The sequence below is a fragment of the Nicotiana tabacum genome, chromosome 17, assembly GCF_000715075.1.
Source record: "Nicotiana tabacum cultivar K326 chromosome 17, ASM71507v2, whole genome shotgun sequence".
Taxonomy (NCBI): Eukaryota; Viridiplantae; Streptophyta; class Magnoliopsida; order Solanales; family Solanaceae; genus Nicotiana; species Nicotiana tabacum.
This window is the reverse complement of record NC_134096.1, coordinates 131,135,332-131,161,960: the sequence shown is the minus strand read 5'-3', so window position 1 is coordinate 131,161,960 and position 26,629 is coordinate 131,135,332. Positions and strand designations below refer to the sequence as shown.

The 26,629-nt window shown below is 32.0% G+C and overlaps 2 protein-coding genes and 1 long non-coding RNA gene across 3 annotated transcripts; 1 reads left to right on the top strand and 2 right to left on the bottom strand.

The window, feature by feature from the left end:
* The first annotated feature begins 15,459 nt into the window (after positions 1-15,459).
* LOC107803982 (uncharacterized) lies at positions 15,460-16,426 on the top strand. The gene is made up of 2 exons (XR_012701009.1): positions 15,460-15,683; positions 16,167-16,426. It is a non-coding gene; the product is annotated as an uncharacterized LOC107803982 (long non-coding RNA).
* Positions 16,427-20,289: 3,863 nt separating this feature from the next.
* On the bottom strand, positions 20,290-21,011 carry LOC107803981 (two-component response regulator 24-like). The gene is made up of 2 exons (XM_016627783.1): positions 20,763-21,011; positions 20,290-20,463 (listed from the first exon to the last, which is right to left on the bottom strand). Exons 1-2 carry the CDS (start codon positions 21,009-21,011, stop codon positions 20,290-20,292), a joined length of 423 nt encoding a protein of 140 aa, XP_016483269.1.
* Positions 21,012-22,721: 1,710 nt separating this feature from the next.
* LOC107803985 (coatomer subunit epsilon-1) lies at positions 22,722-26,288 on the bottom strand. Its single transcript, XM_016627788.2, has 7 exons — positions 26,041-26,288; positions 25,855-25,944; positions 24,923-25,074; positions 23,822-23,957; positions 23,590-23,745; positions 23,258-23,337; positions 22,722-22,977 (listed from the first exon to the last, which is right to left on the bottom strand). The coding sequence occupies exons 1-7, from the start codon at positions 26,206-26,208 to the stop codon at positions 22,884-22,886; spliced, it is 876 nt and encodes a 291-aa protein (XP_016483274.1). The 5' UTR covers positions 26,209-26,288; the 3' UTR covers positions 22,722-22,883.
* Positions 26,289-26,629: the final 341 nt, after the last annotated feature.

The window sequence follows — 26,629 nt, the reverse complement described above, 5'->3', positions numbered from 1 at the left end:
TTAATCTGCTACTCTAACAGACTTTGCTCAAAATCCTTTTTCTTACTCTTCTTTTTTATCTTATTTATACTCTTTAAAGTGTCAATAGATGAGCTAACCTTATGTACTAGTAAAGGTAATCACTTAATTAAATGATAATGAATTGGGTATTCTTTCCAACTCCCCTGCCCTTCACCAAGGACAAACCTATTGCAGAGAGTTCAAATATTATTTTAAGATAACCCGTTTTATCCTTAAATCTTGTCCTTTAATTAATAAAGATGAAATTATGAATTGTTGTTCCAAGCGGCAACTACCATGCCCTTAATTCTACAAAGGAATAAAATCCACTAGAGAATGCTCAAGAAAAATATAAAGTTACCGTTACACCATCTTCTCTTATAATTAAATTCTTGCATTTCCTTTGCTATCTGTTCATATGGATGGGATAGTAGTGGTTGATATGTTAATTTCAATGTCCGACAAAATTGTGATAAACTCGGAGTCAAGTTACGACGCATTACTTTCAGCCATTACAGAGCATCTATCAATTGATATACAATTACAACTTTCATACATTATTTCTATCCAGTTATATACAACTACAATATCATACCACTTAAATATAATTTTTATATAAATTTTATATAATATGTCTTTTGTATATTTTGTATCTGATTTATACATAGTAAAAATAAATTTCATACAACTAATTATAAATTATACAACTCATCTACAACTTTCATACATTATTTCTACCAAGTTATATACAACTATAATATCATACCACTTAAATACAAATTTTATACAATATGTCTTTTGTATATTTTGTATCTGATTTATACATAGTAAAAACAAATTTCATACAACTAATTATATATTATACAACTTATCTACAATTTTTATATATTATTTCTACTCAGTTATATACAACTATAATATCATACAACTTAAATATAATTTTTATACAATATTGTTCAACTTTCATACAATAGTTAAATATAAAAAAATATATAAACAACATTTTCAACAATTTGTTCTACAATTTTACTATAATTTCGTAAGTATAATGTATGTCATGTCTTCTTCTTCTTCTTCTTCGAGTTTCAATCTGAAATTCAGCCAAAATCAAATCTAATCTTCACCAAAACTCCCTCAAAATTGAGATATAAACTCCAAACTATATTCTCAATTATTTATAACAACACCCAATCCAAACAAATAATAGTTTTTGAAACCCAAATTCGAATTCAAAGCTTCAAAACTTTTTAATGGATGTCAATCTCTTTTCCTTTGCTTTACATTACTGGAATTAGGGATTGAGAGATAGCGATAGACGTAGAGAGAATTCCCAATTATTTGCAACAACACCCAATTCAAACAAATAATATTTTTTGAAAACCCAAATTCGAATTCAAAGCTTCAAAGCTTTTTAATGGCTGTCAATGGTGGAATTGCTGCTCTCTTTTCCTTTACTCTACGTTACTGGAATTAGGGATTGAGAGATAGAGAGAGACGTGTGTATATATATATATATATATATATATATATATATATATATATATATATATATTGAAAATCAATGAAAAAAATTTATAAATTATATATGACCATGTAATTAAATTGAAACTTGAGTATGGAGGGTAATAAAGTTTCCAATGGTGTATAGAAATGTAAAAATTCCTTTACAGTATCTATCGTTTAAGCCCTTTGCACATTCTTATGGAGAAACACTTAATTGTTCATGTTGAAGAAAAATTTTCAAGTTCCAAAAATTGATTTGCGTCACTTTTTGGTTGAATTTCTTTTTCTTCTATTCACAAAATTTTAATTTCTTTTCAATATATTTGTAAACCCAATTTCAACTTCTATAAACTAATTTTTATACAACTTAAAAAAACTTTTTTCTTTGAACGCTAGATAAATTTGGTTTACAAAAACGTATGACATATTGACATCTCATTGTATCACATAATGATGCTTAGAAATGGGTAGGAGGAAATCCCACTTTATTCAACAAGAAATGGTATCTATAAAGTCGGAAAACATTATTGTTTGTCTGTACTTTTTCAATGCTTGTCACTCCCATAAACATTTGATAGCTACACACGGAGATCTTGATATTACTTCATGTTTCACGTTTCTCTTTCTTTGTTAATTTTTTCAAAAACATTTACTCCATCCGAGCACGAAATTTTTTAAAAATAAAACTCTTAAAACTTGTAATTTAAATAAACCATAAATATTTTTGTAGCTCAAAATGATCTAATTAACGATAAAAATACAAAATCTAAATTAAATTATTTTTAAATATAAAATATCCTCTACTCTCTCAAACCCCACTTTATGGTTGGAAATATATTAAAAAGTAAATTAGTAGTCGGAAACAGCTTTTAACTACACAAAACAAAGTAAGACCTAGATACACACTATTCCATTTAATAAGATTATTACACTAAATTTGTTGGTGTTGAACTAAAAAGAAAATTATATAATTTTTAATTGGGACAAATTGAGTATATTTATTACTTGTTATGAAATAAAGACACTAAAGTAAAGACAAGTATAGAGAGAAACTGATATATTATTCAAACTTCAAACTTGTGTACATAATGAACTGAATTCTCCTATATTTATAGAAGAAAGGAAGTTGCTGTGTAAGCTGCTCGTAAGCTGCTGTGTAAGCTGCTACTCTAAGCTGTTGTGCCAGATATAGATAATCTTCTACCATGGGCAATATTTATCCATAATGGAGCACCAAAAGAATAAGCTTCTTCGGGACCAAGGAGTTCCTCATCCTCTTCTGGAGGTCGGAACAAATCTTTATTCACTTCAAGTGATCGAACAACCATTGGTGTACTCAATGGGTGCGCTTTGTTCATGTAAAAGCGTTTTAAATCCCTTTCTGTATAGGCAGATTGATGGATAAAGACCTTGTTTGCTAAATGTTCAATTTGCAGACCAAGACAAAGTTTTGTCTTTCCAAGATCTTTCATCTCAAATTTTTTCTTAAGATATTCAATTGCCTTTTGGAGCTCTTCTGAAATTCCAACAAGATTTATGTCATCAACATAAACAGCAAGTATAACAAATTCTGAAGCCATTTTCTTTATAAAAATATATGGACAAATAACATCATTTATGTAACCCTCTTTCAGCAAATATTCACTGAGGCAATTATACCACATGCGCCCAGATTGCTTTAAACCGTACAAAGATCTTTGTAATCTGATTGAGTATATTTTTCGAGATTTTGAATATGCTTCAGGCATTTTAAATCCTTCAGGGATTTTCATGTAAATTTCATTATCAAATGACCCGTACAGATAAGATGTAACCACATCTATTAGATGTATTTCAAGCCTTTCACGTAAGGATAAACTGATGAGATATCGAAATGTTATGGCATCCATAACTGGTGAATATGTTTCTTCATAATCGACTCCAGGTCGTTGTGAGAATCCTTGTGCAACAAGGCGAGCTTTGTATCTTTCAACTTCATTTTTATCATTCCTTTTTCGCACAAAAATCCATTTATGACCAACTGGCTTTATACCATCAGGTGTTTGGACTACTGGTCCAAAGACCTCTCTTTTAGCAAGTGACTTCAATTCCGATTGAATTGACTCTTGCCATTTTGGCCAATCAGATCTTTGTCGACATTCTTCAACAGATCGGGGTTCAAGATTCTCTCTATCTTGCATAATGTTAAGTGCAACATTATATGCAAAATTATTATCCACCACTATTTCAGATCGATTTAAATTAATCCCATCACCGGTAGAACTTATTAAAAGTTCCGCACTCACTTGAGTCTCGGGTTCATCGATTTCTTCAGGAACCTCAGAACTAATGAGATCTTGGGTCTCTTCAGGAGATCCCTTCATAATATTATTTTTATCATTTGTCGATTTTTTTCTTTCTAGGATTTCGATCCTTAGAACCTAAAGGTCTACCACGCTTCAGGTGTGCTTTAGGTTCACTAGCTCTCATGCTAGTAGATGGTCCTGTTGGGACATCAATTAGGATAGACACATTCTCTGCAGAGATATGCGACTTAGTTATCCTTTTCAAATCAGTAAATGCGTCTGGCATTTAATTTGCTATATTCTGTAAATGGATGATCTTCTGGACCTCCTGATTACATATAGGGGTACGTGAATCAAAATGAGATAATGATAAAACTTTCCATACCATTTCTCTTTTAATTTCCTTTTTCTCTTCCCCTAATTGTGAAAAATTTATTTCATCAAATCGACAATCTGCAAATCGAGCAGTAAATAAATCTCCCGTCAATGGTTCAAGATAGTGAATAATAGAGGGTGATTCAAACCCAATATATATTCCTAACCTTCTTTGGGGGCCCATCTTACTGCGCTGTGGTGGTGCTACTGGCACATATACAGCACATCCAAAAATTCGTAGATGGACAATATTTGGTTCATGACCAAAAACTAATTGTGACGGAGAATATTTATTATAATATGTTGGTCTGAGATGGATAAGTGATGCTGCGTGCAAGATAGCATGGCCCCAAACAGTAATGGGCAATTTTATTTTCATAAGTAGTGGTCTTGCTATCGATTGCAATCGTTTAATAAATGACTCTGCAAGGCCATTTTGAGTATGAACATAAGCTACAGGATGTTCAACTTTTATCCCAACTGATAGAAAGTAATCATCAAAAGCTTGAGATAAGAATTCTCCAGCATTATCAAGGCGAATAGCCTTTATAGGATAATCTGGGAATTGTGCCCTTAATCGAATTGTTTTGGCTAATAACTTTACAAACGCCAGGCTGTGAGATGATAGTAGGCACACATGAGACCGTCTTGAAGATGCATCTATTAAGACCATAAAATATCTAAATAACCCACTTGGTAGGTGAATGGGTCCACATATACCCCCATGTATACGTTCTATAAAGGTAGGGGACTCAATGCCAACCTTCATTGGTGATGGTCTAGTAATCATTTTACCTTGATAACAAGCATCACAAGAAAATTCATCATTTGTAAGAATCTTCAGGTTCTTTAATGGATACCCACTCGAATTTTCAGTAATTCGTCTCATCACTATTGATCTAGGATGGCCCAAACGGCCATGCCAAAGCACAAAAGTATTTGAATAAGTAAACTTCTGGTTTACGATAGAGTGTGCTTCAACTGTACTAATCTTTGAATAGTATAAGCCAAAGATAAAGTTGGTAACTTTTCTACAATGCATTTCTGGCCAGAAATATTCTTTGTAATATAAAGATATTCCACGTTCATTTCATCTATTGTCTCAACATGATACCCATTTCGGCGGATATCTATAAAACTCAACAAGTTTCTTCGGGACTTGGAGGAGAACAATGCATTGTCGATAATAAGTTTTGTTTTCTTAGACAGAAATATAGTAGCTCTTCCGGAGCCTTTAATCAAACTTATATTACCAGAAATTGTTGAAACATTTACTTTTTCCTTATGCAAATAAGAAAAGTATTTCTGATCTTTGAATATGACATGAGTTGTTCCACTATCAATTATACAAATATCTTCATGATTGGTCTTTGATCCAAACATAATTTGAGGATTATCCATATTCTCTGATACTTTCAAAGTATTTTCTCGAGATGGCAGAGTCTCGTGCTGATAACGTGTTATAAAATAAAGAAAAGTATAGAGAGAAACTGATATATTATTCAAACTTCAAACTTGTGTACATAATGAACTGAATTCTCCTCTATTTATAGAAGAAATGAAGCTGCTGGTGCAAGTTGCTGTGTAAGCTGCTTGTAAGCTACTACTCTAAGCTGTCGTGCCAGATATAGATAATCTTCTACCATGGGCAATATTTATCCATAACGGAGTACCGAAAGGATAAGCTTCTTCAGGAGACTTATTTCCAACAGAGTACTAAATAGATAAACATATTTACGGCGGAGTCTCATATGGATAAGTTTCTTCAGGAAGCTTATTTACAACGGAGTACTAAATGAGCATCCATAATATAATATATTTATAACATTACTTATTATTATATGACGGAATCGAAACCGCTATTACAAGACACATGTCTTGCGCTTTTGCCGACTTTCATAAATAAGGTTCAATAAAATAAGTGGAATTAAAAAATTTGTCGAAAGGGAAGATTCAGTTAATCGGCCTTAATATTGATCTTATTTTGAGGTGATGGAGTGTATGTTCCAAGGTTACTGTACTCTTTGTAACAGAATTAATCAATTTTATAATTCAAGAAGCTCTTAAGAGTATCCTGCACATTTATTGTGGAAAGACAAGCAAGTAATCACTTTAAGAGTGAAATGCGGTCTAAAAAGTTGGTTATTTTAGCAAGCGTTTGATCTGTACATATTTTTTCTTAGTTGTTAACCACTTACGTAAGAAAAGAAATGTTAATCTCTTTGTTTCAAATCAACTTTTTTACTTTCATTTTTTGATTAACTTAAAAAATATGTTCGAATCATCGGTTCTTCCTATACTCCCAATAAAATTTTCCAATATCATATCATGAAGTAACAGTCATAATGCCCCCACTTTAATTTGAGTACAAAAATTTCAACTTAGCTTTCACTGTTACTGGCCATATGGACAAAATGACCGCAGCGAGGCAAAATGGCCTCATGGGTAAACAATTTTAGAGAAATAGCCATATACCATCCGGAAATCAGTAGCCCAATTTAGATGGGGAATCTACGCAAAATATCCATAAAACCTAAACTAATTATCTACTCTCAAATTAATTACAAAGATTACCCATACAGTTAAAAATAATTACTCGCCTCTTCACTTATCTTCTGTCAAGGCGTTGCATTCACAAATCATGACGTCATTGTTGCTATGACCATCTTCCCCCATTTCTCACTTATGTGCTTAACTCATTATTTACTACAACTATTTATAGAGATTATGGAAAAATCACTATTGTCCTAACATATATGATGAAAATATATCCTATTAGTGGATTCTCAAAGGTCTGAGCTTAAGCATTTATACTTGTAGCCCGAATGTGGTTCTTAAGTAAGATGCTATGCCATAGTAAAAGAAAGAAAATTAATCATACTGAAATTTGGTTTTATTTGGAGCTGATTTGAGGTGCTTGGGATTGAATTTTTAAAGACCCACCATTATATTATTGAGTTTGAAACTTTTGAATTGAAATTTCAACTTTAAGATTTGTTATTTGATTTAAAGTAAATATTTTAAAAAAGTTATTTATAATATCTTTAGAAAGTTCATACTAGAGATTTTTGAAGATTTATTATTAGAAAAAATCAAATGCACAATTGAAGGACTTTGAAGCTGAAAACTCATGTAGTGAGTGGGCTTGTTGAGTTTGTAGTTGTCTTGAGCTGATCCTGCTTGGGGTTTGTTTGAAATGTTGATTAGAAGTTGTAGCAAAAGCTTGAGCCAATTTGATGGAGATTTTGCAGTAGAATTGTGAAATTTGGGTTGAAATTAAATTGAACTAGCGAAGATGATGGATTTGTACTATATAACAAAATGATATACATGTATACCACTTCGGTATATAATTTTTTAATTTATACAATTTATTCCAACAGTATACTTTTATAATATACAATATAGTGTAATATTATACCGTTACAATTTGGTCCTTTTGAAATTTATTGAAAATCTTCATTGGAATCTTTTTAAATGTTTAATGGAGTTTTCATGCCTTTTTCAAATTTTTATTAAACAAAAATATTTACTTTTAAATGTTGAATGAAGGTTGTGTCTCAAGTTGAACCAATTTGGTGGATTTTTTGCGCTAGAGTTGTGAATTTTGGGTTGAAATTGAGTTGAACTAGCGAAGAAGATGAATCTATACTATATACCAAAATAGTATACATGTATACCGGTTTGGTATCATAAAAGACTGAGCTCTTTTTTGAAGGAATGAACCATACCTATATCATGTCAGTAATGATATATACCATGTGGGTATCATAGATGACTGACGAGTATTTTTTTCTGTTAAAGAAATGAACTAGTCCTCTATGATACCCTGTTAGTATATGATATATATGACATTGGTATCTTTTTCATTGGAACCTTTTTCAATGTTTCAATAGAGTTTTCACGCATTTTTTTAATTTTTTCTTAAACAAAAATACTTGATTTGAAATGTTAAATGGAGGTTGCGGCTAAATTATAAGCTAATTTGGTGGTTATTTTGCACTAGAGATGTGAAATTTGAGATGAAATTAAGTTGAGGTAGCGAAATAGAAGAATTTATATTGTATACCAAAATTGTATACTTGTATATCAGTTTGGTATTATAGAGGACTGGGCTCTTTTTTGAAGGAATTAACCAGAACTCTATTTTGTCAGTATATAATATATATCATATAGGTATCATAGAGGATTGACGAGTATTTTTTCTGTTAAAGGAATGAACTAGTCCTCTATGATACACTGTTAGTATATGATATATACCAGGTTGGTATCTTTTTAATTGAAATCTTTTTTAATGTTTCAATAGAGATTTCACGCCTTTTTTTAATTTTTTCCTTAAACAAAAATACTTAGTTTGAAATGTTGAATGGAGGATGTGCCTAAATTTTAAGCTAATTTGGTGGAGATTTTGCACTAGAACTATGAAATTTGGGTTGAAATTAAGTTGAGGTAGCAAAGTAAAAGAATTTGTATTATATACCAAAATGGTATACTTGTATATCAGTTCGGTATCATAGAGGACTGGGCTCTTGTTTGAAGGAATTAACCAGAACTCTATTTTGTCAATATATAATATATATCATGTGGGTATCATAGAGTACTGGCGAGTATCTTTTTGTTGAAGGAATGAACCAGTCCTCTATGAGACCCTGTTAGCATATGCTATATACCAGGCTGATATCATCGAGACTGAGTGTTATTTTGAAAGGAGTGCCACATTATATCCTGTCAGTATATGGTATAGACTATATATGTATCATAGAGAACTGAGTGTATTTCTGGGACGAATGAACCAGACCTCTATGATACCATGTCAGTATATGATAATATACCATGTGAGTATCATAATATGCTACAACAATATACTTCAACTGCTACTAATATGTTATTTTTTGTATACTATAAGCTAAAGTAAGTTATTTTCTGATAATTAGTATAAGAAAAATTAAATAAAATAAAAAGATGTACTATATCGGTTATTTTTTTTATTGATATAGTAAAAAAAAAAGGGAGAGAAAAAAGAACAAAAATAAAGGAGCCAAAAAGATGTGTAGAATTAGATTATGAGGAAAAATAGGAAATACAGAAAAATAATTTAAATATAATAAAAATAATATTAGAAAAGGAGAAAAAAGAAAAAAAATGCAATGAAAAAAGAGAAGAAAAAACATGTATAGTGTATAAGTTGTTCTAATAATTGATTTAGAGAAAAAAATAAGATAAAATACATAAGGTATATTATATCAGTTATATTAAAAAATAGTGAATGAATGTTTACTATATTAGTTATCTTTTATTACTATATAATATAAAGAAGAATAAAGAAAGGGAACATAAAAGGTGAATGTGATTAGATTATGTAGGGGAAAAAGAAAAAAAAGAGTTAAATGAAATTAGAAAAGGAACAAGAAATAGAGAAAAATGAACAAAAGGAAAAAAACAAAATAAAAATAAAGGAGCCAAAATTGAGTATGTAATCAAATTATGGTAAAAAAAATAAAAAAAATTTATGATTGAAAAAACATAACAAAAAGGGAGAAAGAACAAAAAGTAACGAAAGGGGAGAAAAAAGAGTCAATTCCCCACAAAAGCTACAATGGGTAGGAAGGGTAATTAATTTGCTTGGTACAAAAGTAAATAGATAGACAAGGGGTAATTAGTTTGATTTTTATGGGTAAAGCTCTAAAACTTCCAATTTAGATAGGGATTTTGGCATGGTGTGACAACATACCCCCATTATTAGCAGAAAAAAACCCTAGTTATAGATATTGGCATCAGATAGCTAATAAATGTATATCATAACCATAATGTGTATATCAACAGGTATATCACAACTTTCTTTCCTTTCTTTGTGTATATTAACATGTATATCACAATTTTATTTTATTTCTTCATGTATATTAAAAAGTATATCATAACTTTTTTTTCCTTCTTGGTATATCTAAAATATAAAACATCACAGTGTATTTTTTATATATCATAAAAATAATTATATTTTTTATATATCACAGTGTATAACACATTAAAAAATATGTATACCAAAATATATATCACAATTTTATTTTCATTATTTGTGTATATTAAAATATATATAAAATAGTTATTTTCTTTCCTTGTATATCTCACTGTATAACACATAATTTCTTACGGATATACATAAAATATATACTAAAAATATATTGATATACAAGATGAGAATTCCCTAGAATAAAATCAAATCTCAAAAGAATTAAGGTGGGATGGGGGACAGCGAACGCTAATGCGGGTCTAACTAAGAGTCCATGTAAAATTTTTTTTAATTGAAATACTTTTAAAGCACAAAATATAAAATTTATTTGGAAGAAAAATTCCTAAATTGAAATGGGTTTTTTGTTAATGGCGTGGAAATGAGCTATTCACTATAGGAACCTTCCACCACTGTCTCCTTCAATTTCTCTATGAGATAATCCAGTTTTTGCTTTACTCGTCACGCTCACACCAGACAGATTCAGAATCGCCGAAAAAAGTCATCACCGCAAAATTATCTATTATCGTCACCTAATCCCCGAAAAAAGTCTAACTAATGCTGGTTGATGGGTTTGCTGAGTGATTTGTTTGAGATAGATCAGCTGGTTGATGGAGTTTTTTCGTACGTCTACTAATATTATTTTTCGTTTTACTTGATCCAAACTATAATGGTGAAGTACAAATTTAAGACGATTACGGGGAAAGAGAAAAGAGATATGGGAGAGAGAAGAAGAGATACGAGGAGATAAAATAAATAAGGAACTAGAATTTTTTAGGATTTGGCTATATAATACCAATTTTTTGGGGTTGTCTTTGCCAAACCTAAAAGAAGGCTAAAGAATTGTCAATTCTCTTTATGCGTTGTCATGCCATGCCATAGAGATTTTAGACTATCATAATAGCCCATTTTTCATAATATAACGATAGTAGGGAAGGAGTAAAAATTGCATGGGGCGCCCTATATAGTAGCCCCTTTTTAACTTATACCCATTTTATTTGTCCGTTTGCATTCATACCCATTTTTTTGTTAAAATATTTTAAAAAGATAATTTTGCCCTTCTTTAATAAAAGACACAAACTGCAGGAAAAAAACTTAAGCATGTTAGGCTGAAATTTTAGTAAATAAACTAAAAAATTTCAGCTTGTTTAGACTGAAGTTTCGGATAAAATTTAGGACAAAAATGTAGATTGCGTTACAAAATTTCAGCATGTTTTGGTATGAAATTTTAGCAAATGAACTAAATAACTTCAGCATGTATTAACAAAAACTCTTTAGAAAATTACATACTGCAAGAAAAAAACTTAAGCATATTTAGTTTGAACTTTTAGCAAATGAACTAAAAATTTAAGCATGTTTAGTCTGAAGTTTTAGCAAATAAACTAAAAAACTTAAGCATGTTTAGTCTGAAGTTTTAGCAAATGAACTAAATAACTTCAACATGTTTTGTTACTAAATAATTTCAGCATGCATTAGCAAAAACTCATTAGAAAATTACATACTACAAGACAAAAACTTATGCATGTTTAGTCTGAAGTTTTAGCAAATGAACTAAATAACTTAAGCATGTTTAGTGTGAAGTTTTAGCAAATGAACTAAATAACTTAAGCATGTTTAGTCTGAAATTTTAGCAAATTAACTAAATAACTTCAGCATGTTTAGACTGAAGTTTTAGCAAATGAATTAAATAACTTAAGCATGTTTAGTCTGAAGTTTTAGCAAATGAGCTAAATAACTTCAGCATGTTTAGACTGAAATTTCGGATAAAACTCATAACAAAACTGTAGACTGTAGGATAAATAACTTCAGCATACATTAGTGTCACACCTCTTTTTCTACCCCAAAAAGATAATATGGATTAAAGGGTTTTTCCAATTAAAGTGACAAAATTGAGTAGGGATTATTTTGTTATTCAGAGTCGCCACTTGGAATTGATTTTTTGGTGTTCCAAGTCACCTTTTATTTGAATCCCTAGTCAAAGGAAGGTTTGACTTTATTATTATTGGTCTGCGAAAATAAAGTCCGGATAAGAAATTCTGTTGACCGGGGAGAAGGTATAAGGCATTCTCCGAATCCCGTGGTTCTAGCACGGTCACTTTATTGACTACAACTTGGCTTGAATTAATTTTTGGATAAATTATGATTTATTGGTTTTCATGTTTTATCTATCCACTTTTAATTATTCAAATATGGAATTATCTTTGAAACGAATCATGTGTGTGAATCCATTTTTTATTGTGCCAAAATCATGTCACGCGTACGTATACACAATTGATAACATTTATTATTAAGATTGTTTTTGGTTAAAAGTTGCGCGGACGCGTACCTTGATTTATTTTGGGATCATAGTTACATCACGCGAACGTATACATAACCACGATAATGGATTAAAGCACGCCTAAAGCATTCTACGAGCATTCATGATTTTTTTTTTTAAAAAAACTACTTTGAGTTTGTTATGAGGTCATGATTTATGGATATTAATTTGCGGGAAAAGATGTATGATTTAGCTATTAAAAAAAAATTATTAAACTTATTTGACTAAATTAATATATGAATAATCAATCATCTAAGAAAACTAAGCCATAAAAGAGCGAACAGTGAATGACATGAATGAAGAAATTAAATACTATAGGGATCTATTGTAAACTTTCATCAACCAAACACATTAATAACATTAGATAAAACCAAAACTCACATGACCGGAAGGCTACCGATCCTAGCACTAATATTAGTAATAGAACTAACCAAATTATCATGCCTTTAGTTATTAGGAAACTGCAGATACAATGAGGATTAAACAATATGCTTGACCGGAAGCAACAAGCATTAATAACATTCAAACTAAACTTTTGAAGCCAAATCTGCTCACAGTCAGGTCAATAATCACACCTATTTTAACGTTCATTTATACTAAAGCTCAGAACAAACAAGAAAATACGAATTTTAGCCTCATCTAATAGTGAAACAATTTGTGTTGAAATTATTCATCCAAAGCAATAGAGAGATGATCAGAGAGGTACCTTAATGGAGAAGATTTCCTTTAATATTAATGAAGAATCTCCAAAAAGTTGGAGTACAGTGACCAAATTTGAAGACCGATACGACCATATACCAAAGATCGAGAATGGACCAAAAATCACGTCGTCAACCTCGACGGACTCAACTCGGACCTCGACTCCATTGAAGCTATGGATAGAGTCGTTGGACTGAAAGGTATCGGCTATAACTAATGGGTTTCTGGTTGTTGTTTCAATGGATTTTGGGGTTGTTTTGTTGCATTTTTGGATGTGGGGATAAGCTGGTTTGGAGCTGATTTTTCAGCTATTTTCTGGTGGTTTTAAGGTTATTTTAATGGAATTTTACCTGATCCTTGGGGTTAGTTCCGAGAGACTCTTTTAGCTGGAAGTTTGGTGGTGTTTATCGTAATAGTTCAAGTGAATGGGGGACAAGCATATGGGACAAAGGAGAGTGGAGTGGGGACAAAGTGTGGGGGACAAGCATGTGGGGACAAAGCATGGGGGGGACAAAGCATGGGGGACAAAAGAAAGTGGAGTGGGGACACGCCTGGGAAGATGGGAGCGGGAAATATTCAAGCACGGTAAAAAATTAGGTGCTCACAATTAGTATGAAGTTTTAGCTTCAATGCGAAATAACTTCATGCTATATTAGCTAGAGTTGTTGATTTGCTCAAATATTTTCACAACTTCTCAAACATTGATGTAAATACTGTATAATTGTTTGCTTTTTGATAATCACTGGGAAATCGGTCATTTCAATTCTTACGGTGATTGATAATACTATGTATTCTTAAAAAAATAGAACAAAGAATTCAAAATGATATCATCTCTCCTAGTCATTGAATTGTGTAGATAAGAACTATTACTCCTTTTAATTCTTTTTCAGAAAGTTTCAGGATTGCCAACTTCTTTGAAGCGGGAAACACGTCCAACACCTTCTCCTGATGTAATGGGAGAATCCTCAAGCTGAGGTACCTCAAGACTGGATAAAGCAGACCGTTTTCGAGGCTTAATGTGTGATGTAGATTTTATATCTTTTGTCAGGGGTGTAATTGTTATATTATTACGGATTTTTTGTCAGCTGGCTACCAAATCAATAATTTTTAAAAATTGGGTACACGTTAAAAGGTGACACAAATATATGGTACGACTGCAAATCTCCCGGGAAGGACGACTTTGAAATGTTGGCCCAATTAGTCAGGAATAGGTAGAAATGACACCAGATAGCCACTTTAAATGACTGATATTTAGGAATTAGCCGATGGATTTTGAATTTCAATTTTTCAGTTCAATAATGTCAATAGAGAAAAAGTCCAAAATCATTCCCGGATTAAAATGGTCCTTAGGCTTTAAATATGAAGTGGAGCACAAACAATTCTTTAAAGTAAGGGTAAAAAACAAAATTGGTCACCGAAATTAATTAGATTTGATAGCCAAAAGTCTATAAAATATACAGATATATATAAAAAATATACTGTACATTCTATCAGGTACTAGCGACTAAATTTCATTTAAAGTAATGGAGCACTGTTAGTCCTAAATCCTAATTGCATTTTCGGTGAAAGATTAAACAAGGGACCTCAGCTATTCACTCAAAAAGCTTAAAAGGAAAACCGAGATATGAAGTCGTAACTTTTTCCTTTGAAATTGAGCAAAAAAATCTCTTCTTTGATTTCGTTTTAATGATAGCCAGCCAATGCAGAAAAGTTGCACATGATCCATTGTTATTTAATGGAGTAGTACTACTTAAAAGTTATAGTGCTATATGACCCGTTCTGTGCGCAAAGTAACATGGGTCTCACTTGAATCCTATAGGCTATAAGTTGGTCAAATATGTAAAATTCACAAAAAACTAATCTGAATCTTCCATTCACTCTTTTTCCACACAAATACAATTAATCTAATCATATAGTATAATCTTGCTTTTACCTAATGAGAAGTACAAGTGAACTGGAGCTGAGAAGTAAAGCACCATCTTAAAGACTCAAAAGATTAATAAATAAAGATAAAAACAGAATTCCTAGCGTATGAATAAAGAGTATCACAGTATATGTAGATCTTGTGACAGCATATGCTAATACAACAACAACATACTCAGTGGTCTTATAGGTAGAGTCTAGGAAGGGTAAATTGTACGCAGATCTTATCCCTACTTTGGGTGTACACGCATATGATAATGTCACTGCATATGTCACTGAAGCTGAGTTTGTTATTTTATTGTAAAATTGAGGCCTATAAATCCTAGCCTTGTGAGGCAACTTAATGCAGTCTCAAATCCTAACTCATGTTAAAGCAATTTTGTGTTGTGAGTTGCTTTAGTGGTGAGCACCCTTCACTTCCAACCAAGAGGTTGTGAGTTCGAGTCACCCCAAAAACAAGATGGAGAGTTCTTGAAGGGAGGGAGCCGAGGGTCTATCGAAAACAGCCACTCTACCCCAGGGTAGGGGTAAGGTCTGCGTACACACTACCCTCCCCAGACCCCACTAGTGGGAAGGGGTAAGGTCTGCGTACACGCTACCCTCCCCAGACCCCACTAGTAGAATTATACTGAGTTGTTGTTGTTGTTGGTGCCTAGTTTGCTAACATCACTCTATGGCATCTAGTACCAGTAGAAAGTTTAAGTGTTGCATGTGTTATGTTTATAACTTAGTCTGTTTATGTTACACTGCTAGAGTCAATTATGATGTTACTGCATTTTGTACCTTGATTTCAGTTCAAAAACACAAGTCATAGCTATACGAGATCTGTCTTTACATTTACTCTCCCAAAATAGCGGTTGTAGTTTCTACAGGAGTTGCGTCTGCGTCATCTCCAGCAAACACTTCTTGCATTAGAACGTTAGACAACTTTTGTTCAATTGAGGACAATTCTCGTGCAGCTATGACTTGTGTCTTTGTAAACTAATTAAGGTGTTAGCCCCTAAATTAAACTGAAGTTGTAAAGAATGTGACTAATTCACAGTATTTGTTTATGTGACAGAATAAGCAAATTCAAGCCCAGGTCAAAAGGAAGGTGTTCTTTGAATCAAGGCAATGCAGTAGATTTACATAAAGCAGAAGAAGTCACATCAGAAGAGCACAAGTAGAAGAACATTAAGTGTTGCATTTCTTATGTTTGTATCTTTTCTGTTTATGTTACACTCCTAATGTCTCAATCTTGATTCTATTATGTTCTGCAACATCTGTACCTTTGCTTTCAGTGCAAAAATGCAGGTTATGACTATACGAGATTTTTCTTTAGATCTACTCAACCCCAAAAATAGTGCACAATTAGTTGTGTTAACATTTGAAGGACGACAATTCTCGTGTTTGCGAATCAAAGGTATTAACAGAAAAACAAAAGTCATAACATCATATGATGATCGAGGATGAGCTACTTCAATAGTAGTGTAAAATTTTCGGAAGATACAAAAAAGACATACAGCATTCACATTTTCTGACCACTGTTCGCCGTGATTAAATTTAAAATTCAATATAGTCCAGTTTTTTTGCTCTGCAATCAAATTGATAGTGCTCTCTGTTCCATTGCACCAGAAGGCCTATTTTCCGATTCAAAATTAAAGACTATTCTTGTTCCCGAAAGTAATACCCAACTGTCAGAATCAACAACCTAGTAAAATCTCATAAGCCGAGTCTTGGCCATCGGCGGATACACCTTCCGGCAAGCACCGCTTCACCGAAATTTTTATTAAATATATATATATATATATATATATATATATATATATATATAGATAGTATACAAAATAAAAATATTAGGTATAAATATAAAGAAATGATACCGCTTTTCATAATAATAATTTTATTTTTTCAAATTTTTACACTGCTTGTCAACACCGTTTATCAAAATCTTGTGTACTGTCAGAATCATCATTAAAAAAAATCTTCTTTTCTTTTTTTTAAAATAAAAATGTTGTATTTCTTCATCAAAAGTAACCAATGTTTAAAGAAAATTAATTCATTACTAGTAAAAACTGGGGCCTTCATAATTTTGAGGCCGAAGGCCTTTGCTTTAGTTACCCGGGCTTTTGTATCTATATCCGGTTTTGGGGTCACAATTTAATTTATACCCATTTTGCAAAAAATTTGCAAGCCTACCCACTTTACGATCAACTTCAGACTTATCGGGTCTAAAGTTTAAAAACAAATAGTCTAAAGTGAAAAAATTACACTTCAGATTCACTTAAGGCCAAATAGATCTCAAGTGCAACCAATAATTTCATGCACTTAATATTGGATCAACAATCCTGGTTACTAGTAATTATCAGTTTATTTTTAGTATTTATCTCTTTAGATTAGATTGCATTTATCTTCTAGATTAGATGATATTATAGTTAGGTATTCAGAGTTATTCCTTTGATTTAGATAGGATTCGTCAGTTATTTGGTTTACATAAAATTCTAGAAAGATGGTCACTGTAACTTGTATTTAAACTCATTGAGGCATTCAATAATAGATACAGTATTTCCATCATCTATTCAAGTGTTCATACTTAAGACCAATAAGTGTGAAGTCAAAAATTGCACTTCAGATGCACTTAAGGCCAAAATGTGTAAAGTGCAACAAACATTTTCCTACACTTAAGGCCGATAAGTTTAAAGTAAAAAATTACACTTCAGATGTACTTAAGGCCAAAAGGTCTGAAGTGCAACTAACGTTTTCATGCACTTAAGGCCAAATATGCCTGAAGTGCAAATTGCTAGAAACAAAATTTTGTTCTTCGAATTTTAACAATCAAATATACGATTTAATTTCTAAATCTACTCCAAATGAGCTCAAATTTGAAACATAACTTTCAAATATCATCAAAAACAAACCACAATCATCAATTTGTCAAAACAATAATAAATCTAACGAACCATTTTGCAATTAAAAAAAAAGAAGAAGCAACCCTAAGTAATAATAAAAAATAAAACGCCACAACAGCTCACCATTGTAAAATATCATAAACTACATCAAAATATGTTTACAAACACCATATAAAATCATTGTTACAAGAAAAACAAGTTAATAAAATAATTTTAAAAAGTGGATACAAGTTAAATAAGGGCCGTGCAATTTTTACTTAGTTGCCTTATGCTATGAATCCTTTTGTCATTGAGACTTCAACCAAATGGTATGTTAACGTATTTTTATCCAATTTATTTCTGGCTTTAGGTTATTTGAAAGAAGTCCATGTCGTCTGAAGAGGAAACTGATATTAGTGAGCAAGAGATGGAAGAATATGCTCATTAATTATAATCAGGCCCCAAAAGTTTTTCCTTCTCTTTTTCTTACTTCCCATTAAGTGTTTGTTAGAGATTATTCTTTTGAAAGTTAGTCCTTTATCTATACATACTCTATATTTTTCTTGGGAAGTCTTCTCTATTTTTTTCACTACTAAATGAGTGATTCTAACGTATTTGCACTTCAAATATCGATCCATCAACATCGGAATACTAATTTCACAAGAGACCGGGATGAACAACTTGATAAGTTAACAACGAGAAAAGCTAAAAGGACTTCTCTATAAACTTGATCAAATTCAAACAGGTAAATGTTTAAATTGAAATTTGATTAATGTATATTTGAGAAAATAAAGTTCAATTTATATATGTGTGAATAATTTTATATTTTGAATTAGACGGAGAAAATGTAATCAAATAAAACAAAAGCATTTTATCATTACTTCAAAAGATTTTTATTGGAGGTATCTTCCCCCAATTATAATTCGGAGGCTGAAAATCAACTTAAACAAGCTGTGATTTATACCTTAATTTCATGGCTTTGTCATTTTCTTTTTTACATTTTAACCATGTATTTTCTTAATAGCTTAAGTTGGATGAGAAATTGCTCGAAGCATATATCACTCGTGGTAATTGCTGCTTGAAATTAGGCGGGAGGACTTCGTAAAGCTAAAGATTGCTTCGAATATGTCATTAAAGAGGTCAGTTTTTTATTTGATATTTGTTGAAGTATGTTACTTCCTAACTTCATGTGATCGATTTGTGCGTTTAGGATCAAAGTAGAAAGCAAAAACGTCTCAATAAAACTCGTGGCCTAAAGCCAAATTTCAATAAGTGGCTTTTTTTTCCCCTTCTATAATGTAGTTATCTTGCAAAATATAATATTAATATTACAATGGTTTCTTTTTTTTTTTCTTTCTTTTTTGTTTGTAGTGTAGTTATCTTATAAAATATAATATTAATATCCATATTGATAAGAAAATTCACGTTAATAAGATGTTAGTCACGTATTTACAATTAGTTATCTTGAATATTATTGTAAAAAACGTTATTTACCATTATGAAGATTTGAGTAGTTTTATTCACAGTTCTAACATATTTTTACTGTTAAAAAATAGATAGTCTTTCTTTCTACTTTTTATAAGAATTTTGTACTTTTTTTCTTTTTTCTATAAACTTCAATATCGTCTAAGCGAAAATAAGATAGTAAATCTAACTTAAAATATGGGGCCCCAAAATTTAGAGGGCCTAAAGCAAAGGCTTTACTAGCCTCCCCTTCAGCCGCCCCTGATTAGGACGTGAGACAAATTCTGTTCAACCGAAGACAATTCTCGTGCAGCTATGACTTGTGTTTTTGTAGACTAATTAAGGTGTTAACCCCTAAAATAAACTGGTCTTAAAGAATGTAACTAATTCATATTTTGTTTGTGTGACAAGACAAGCAAATTCAAGCCAAATCGAACATATCGGAAATTCTTTAGATCAAGGCAGTACAGTAAATTTACATTAAGCTGAAAACTAAATCAGATAAAAGACGAGAAGAAATGAATCTGATAGAATACACTAGTAGAAAATGCAGAAAAATTGTACTCAGATACAATAACAAGTGAAAAAGAGTAAAGAACAATAACTAAATGAGGATACACTTTGACTATATGTTATGTTTATTTTGTCTCATTGTTCAGTGCTTCAATTTGGAAAAAGAAAGAGTCGACTGTTACCAAGACAAGTTTATTAATATTTCTAAGTATGCTACACATACTTTAAAATTCATAACAAGAAAATACTGTCAAGAAGGACTCACGAATTATATATATATATATATATATATATATATATATATATATATATATATATCGAATTTTGCTTTTGATAGGTCTAAGCATCGTCTTTAAATTTCTCCACAAGAAGGCGAACAACATCAACAGTAAGAGGCTTCTGATAATAATAATCAAGACCAGCATTCACAAATGATTCCTTCTCTGCTTCTCCAGTAGAAGTCACTCCCACAATCAAGCTTACCACATCCATATCTCGAAGTTCTTGAGTTGCCTACATAATAAAAAACTTTTTAAAATGCTTTTTTTTTTTACATAAATTAGGATAAAGTTCAATGTCCAAACTAAAAACAAATGACAATTAGGACAAATGGCAGCCCAGTCACATAGGGTTTGGCGAAAGACCGCACTTCAAGAGGATGTGATGTGTATAGCCTGCTTTGATGCAAGTATCAACGGCTGATTCCATAGCTCGAACCCGTGACATATAAGTCACCCGGAAACAACTTTACCGTTGCTCTAAGGCTTGCCTTCAAATGGCGATTAATAGAAAAGAATTTAACAAATGCATACCTGGCGACCGTTCATCACTGGCATATCTAAGTCCATTAAAATCAGATCAAAGCATGCACCAGCGCGATGAGCAAGAACAGCTTCTTGGCCATTTTTTGCCTCATGAGTTTCCACTCCAAATTTCTTTAGAAGTCCTTTGTGTACCATTCGAACTACACGATCATCATCTACTATAAGCGCTTTGAGTTTTTTCCCAACGTTGAGGTTCTTATTCGAAGAAGACACATTGATATCATAGCATGATGACATTTTTCCTGATCTTAACACTTAAAAAATCACAAAAATATTACTATCAAATTAGTAAACTGAATTGAGAACTTCAATAATTGAAATCAATCTATTCTTATAGCCTATGTTGCGGACTCTCCAAAACAGTTGTCGCATCCGTATCGGATCCTCCAAAATACACTATGTTTGGAGGTTCCGACACACACCCATCGACATATTCGGAGAGTCCGAACAATATATGGTGTAGCTCACCATTGTTTATTTTCCAAATGAAAAAAAGTTACCACTTTGTTGGTGTGACAATTTATTACCATGTTACATATGCAAATGTCATGACACTATCAACATCCATTATGGCACATAGCTAACCTTCTTAAAACAAGACTCGTATTCTTTCAAGTTGACCATGATCTTATGTTCTTTATTATTTAGAGAAATGGCTACAAATTTTCATTCTCCTGCTAATTAACATGCATGAAATACGAACGATGACTTTGGAAAAACAAGAGAAAGAAGTATGAAATTCATATACAAAAGTGAAAAACTAGTCAGTCAATGGTAGTACCTTTCTTTTTGCCCAAAATGAAAACTTGAATACTTTACCTCGATAGTACACAAACAAGTATGCCTAGTATCTCATATTTATATTAGAAATAAATAAGCAACAATGTTTTCTCATTAGCCATATTTGACAAAGTACATTAATGATAACCCCAGAAGAGGAGTTACACCTGAGATTTGGTATCACACAACTAGATATCATCATTTATTTTACCTACATTTTGAAAAGAAGCTTTTGAAATCATGTACATGCTATATATTTCAAATCTGATTTGAATTTCTGGGGATACACTTACGATTTGCATCTGTAAAAATAAATCTATGTAGTAGTAGATTTGATGTCTTTATAGATTTCATTTCAAATAGCGAATCCAATGGAAGTTTGCTTTCCCTTCTTTATCTTTTCTCTAATTTGCCTTTGGAATAATTTTTTTTTAGAAATTTAGGATATTTGAAAAGAAAAATAATAATTTAGCTGCTAAATTTTCTTGAGTTCTTACTTAGATATATAGGTGACACATGCTTCAGTTTAATATTAATTGTTTAGATTTGATTAACTAAACTAGAGTCTTAACCATGATTAGAATAATAAATATATCCATGTATGCATATCTTCAAGTTAATTGTCTTGAAAGTTTGAAATAGCATCTTAAACATTGTCCAGCTAAATTCATATTTTTAATCATACCTAAAAAGCAACTGACCATGAGGAACCATTTGGTTTAGTAGGAGATACTATATATGAAGAACAACTCTGTTAATACAAACTTCTTTAGCGTATTTTCATTTCTAATGCATCCTAGGCAACTCACAGCTAGTTTATCCATTGTTTTGTTATTTTAAATAGTACTTCTTTGCTTTGACTATTACTCAAATTTTATCATTAAATAATAATTACATAACAATAAAAAACAACCAATTTAATTGTGGTGGTATCACTATTGTAGATAATTTAACCTAAATATTATACTACAGTAGGAACTTACTCTAGTAAGCTCATTAATTCTTCTCAATTTTCCCAGGTTTTTCTTACCTCCCACGCGCAGCAGCAGGGCGATAACAAGAACTAGAGCTATATTAAAAAAAAATGACAAACAGTTGCATCCCGCCAGATCAAACTATAATTATCAAAGTGCAATTCATGGACGGAGTAGTTTTTATAAAAAAAAATTGCCGGTAAAATTTTTATATTGACATGCAAATCTTTAAATTGTCCAGTGAGAATAACCAAAAAGAAAGCTTCAACATGGTGTACTGCTTTAGTAGGAAAACAAAGCCACATCAGTAGCAGAATGGACCATAACTGAAACAACATTAACATAAGTCCATTCTTCAAGCGACAGTTTGGACTGCTCTATCAAAACTTTCTTCAGCAGATGCCGCACGCTTGACAAGTGTGTGGTCTGGGTGCGATAATTTCAGCTGGCTGCAAAAACCAAGTCACATAAACCAGTCCATTAGTTATCCTTTCTTGCTACCATCAAAACAAATTGACACTCAGTATAAATAGGGAGATCCTCCTGAATTTCACTAAAGCTAAACAAGGAACTATAAGACGCTGAACAGCCTAGATTAACATAAACTTTTATGAACCAAAGATACTTCCAAAGCTGCGAATCAACGATATGACTTAATCTGGCAAATTATAACATGTAATTCTTTTATAAGAAAGTTAAACATAATGATAACAATATTAATCATCATACTTGAGATAACGGGCGGATGGCTTTCCAAGGTGAAGACTGCAGACAATCAGATTAGCCAGTGTTTCTGGATCCTTTGCGTCCTGCATAAATCAATAAGCTTCCAAGTGATATAGGAGTGGAGGAGCACATTCTTAAATATTTTCATAAAAACTGTGGGCATATAAAAAGAAGACAAAAAAAACTGCAAATGCCAAGATAACGTGTTCTGAGAAAGATTTTGCCTAGTGAATAATTACCAAAAGCATTCAGTACAATCAACAGAATTTGATTCTTTTAAAAGTAATAAAAAGCTTAATTGATAATAATAGAAGACAATGATAATCTCAAATGACCTTGTTTAAGGCTTCAAGCAACAGCGTCTCAGCTTCATCAAAGTTACCCATGTGCATGCAACAAACAGCCTTTCCATTTAGGATTAAGCTAGTCATCTGATACTTCTCAGAGAAGTCTTGGAAAATAAGATATGCTTCTTGTATCTTTGAACCACCCTGAAAATAAAATTTATTTATGAATATTCTTGAATAATAGTCTTTGAACCAACCAACAATTGGAATTGTTATGTACCACTGCCAAGTTTAACCATGCATTCGCAAGTTGAGTTAGTGTATGATCTTCTTCAACTTGCTGCATGATTCTCAACTGTTTCTCTGCATAATCTGACCTATGCATCTTAATGAGTATCTGGACGTTCAAAGCATGCCTGCATAAACACTTTTAGTAAGGGAAATGAAAGATACTCTCATACATAAACTCAATCAGTCAATCATCAAAGTAGATGGTCGGAAAAGAAATCCGTTAAAGCAGAAACACAAAAACGTTAACACTACAACATTTCCAGTTCTATAACTTAAAAGCCTGGCAAGGTACATCTAGAAACTATAACCAGGTAAAGCAGGAACGGAACGATAAACTCAGTTTGAAAGGAAGCTTCTTAATCTAGCTTAATTCAAATTCAACCATGATGAGGTACGGAGATGTCTTAGTCTACATTTTTTTAGCCAAACCTCTCCAGGATGTGATCACTGTCCACAAACTTCAAAATGATGAAATTCCAATCAATACAAAATCGTGATTGGTAAAAACAATAAATGAAAAGCCAAACATGGTGTACAATAGTGCACAAATAGAAGTAGATAATCAAACAAAAAAATTGGAAAGAGCCACTTGAGAAATGGAGGATTGGGGGGAGGGTTTAGAGTTGAACAACGAAGATTCTGTGATTGATTAGCCGCCAGGTGATCCAGCATAAACTCATACTTGCAAATGACTGCACTAAGATAATTAGTGAATTCTAGTTATACTTTCCCGGGAAAAAAAGTTATGTTATTATATCCTTTCTTTAACTTTCTGGTAGACGACCATTGTCTCTATCACATCTCACATACACATGCCTTTTGTCTCAGAATGAGAGCTCACAGAGTTCCTGACACAGAATTTTTGAATAGCACTTGTCCTTTGCTAAGGAAAAATAGTAAGTCATTTAAAGAATAGAACTGTATTTAGACGCACATAAGCATGAAGCACCATAGTATAATTAGTACAGTGCCAATAGTCACAGAAAATAAAGCAATTAATCCATCACAAAGCAAATTTCTCAACGTTTTCTACATTTTAGCATAGTGATCTTCTAAGTAATCATACAACAAAATAAAAGTAGCAACTCACAATTCCATTGTTCCACCAGCATTTGTGTGCTTCAGAGCTTCATTGTAATCCTGCTCATGCGTGAACACAATCCCAGCAATAAGCCTTAATATAGGGTTGCTTCCTATGGCTGGATCTCCTAATAATTCATGAAGACCAGAAATTGCTGTTTCCTACAAAATAAAGAAGAAAGTTATTACTTATTACCCTTCTCTAGCCTATAACAAATAGGGAATAACACTTCTGCAAAGAGGAAAATTGAAGATTATAATAAATCATTTTCCAAAAACTTCCAGATAATTACAAATAAATGATTCATTTTATTTAATCAGGGATCATACAGGAGAGAGAAATAATCTCAACTCCTCTCCATGTGTATCCGTAAAAAGGGTCCCGTACTGTCACTTGAACTGAAATTCCTAAATTGCAGTTGTACCAATCATGCCCAGCATAAATCCCTCAAGTTTATGGAACGGGACATGAATTCACAAAAGGCAAAACACTATATGTTACATAATATGCCATTAATCAGGGGTATCTCGTACTTTTAAGAAACACAGACAAACTAGTTAGTTTATTAAATTAAAAGGGATTCAAAGAACATATATGTAACAATAACATTGGAGTCACACCTTACGCTCAATTTTTGGAGATGAAACTAGCTGAAAGATGGTAAAAGAGAAGGATAATAAATTGGATCGCTAAATTTTACCACTAGGCATTAAATTATGTAAGGGACAAACACAATTAACAATTGGAAAACCACTCCTGTATCCCCCCCCCCCTCCCCAAAAAAAACCTTCTTAGTTGGGGCTCAATTTTCAGTCAGATCTATGTGTTAACCTTGACAATACATGGACACCTTCAAAATTACGGATAACATGACGCAGTGCTAGCATTAAATCAAAAGATCACTGGAGTAAAAAGGGGAAAAATGGAATAAAAATGTTCACCTTATTATCAGGGCTAGCAAGGTACAAAGCAAGCAATTTGACAGCCTGAAGTGGAGTAGGAGCTGATGCATCGATCTCATTGATCACAAGCTGCAATGAGAAAAAGAAAAAAAGAAACTATCTGGTAAATACAAAAAGAATTTACAATCACAGAACAACTCAAATCAAATCCCAAATAATCAAAACCTGGTAACTCCCTAGGGCTATATAAGATCGGTAAACAAGAGTGTCTCTTTCAACGGCGTCGTCCTGGGAAAGATTTGGAACATCACTGTTGTTAATTGCGGCTTGGTATGCACCTATGTAGAAGTTGTTCCTCAATCCGAACAACGGGTCTGGTCCTGCGGCTGCCATTTCTCAAATGTCCTTTTTTTCTTCTCAAACAAAACTCTTTATTCTTCTTCTTTGCTAGTATTGTTTGGATTCAGATCTCAGAAAATGGTTTTTAAGAATTGAGCAAAGAGCGTTAGGAATGAGTTGGGCGGGCCTCTGGTTATTGGGCCGGGTAGCTTCTTTCTTTTCTTCATTATATTAGTTCATCTCAAAATTTATCGGGGAAATGATACCATGTAGCCACTTTTAAATATGGTATTTAAAATATATCTATACTTTATATTGTATTTAAATATTAGCCAATTCATTTAACTTCGGGACACGACGTCCTAAAGTTTAAATTTCAAAAGTTCAAATTTCAGGATATCGTGTACTAAAGTTCGAAAATTCTGTCTAGAAATCCAAATCTTATGTCCTGAATTTCAAATTAGCAGTTTAGAAA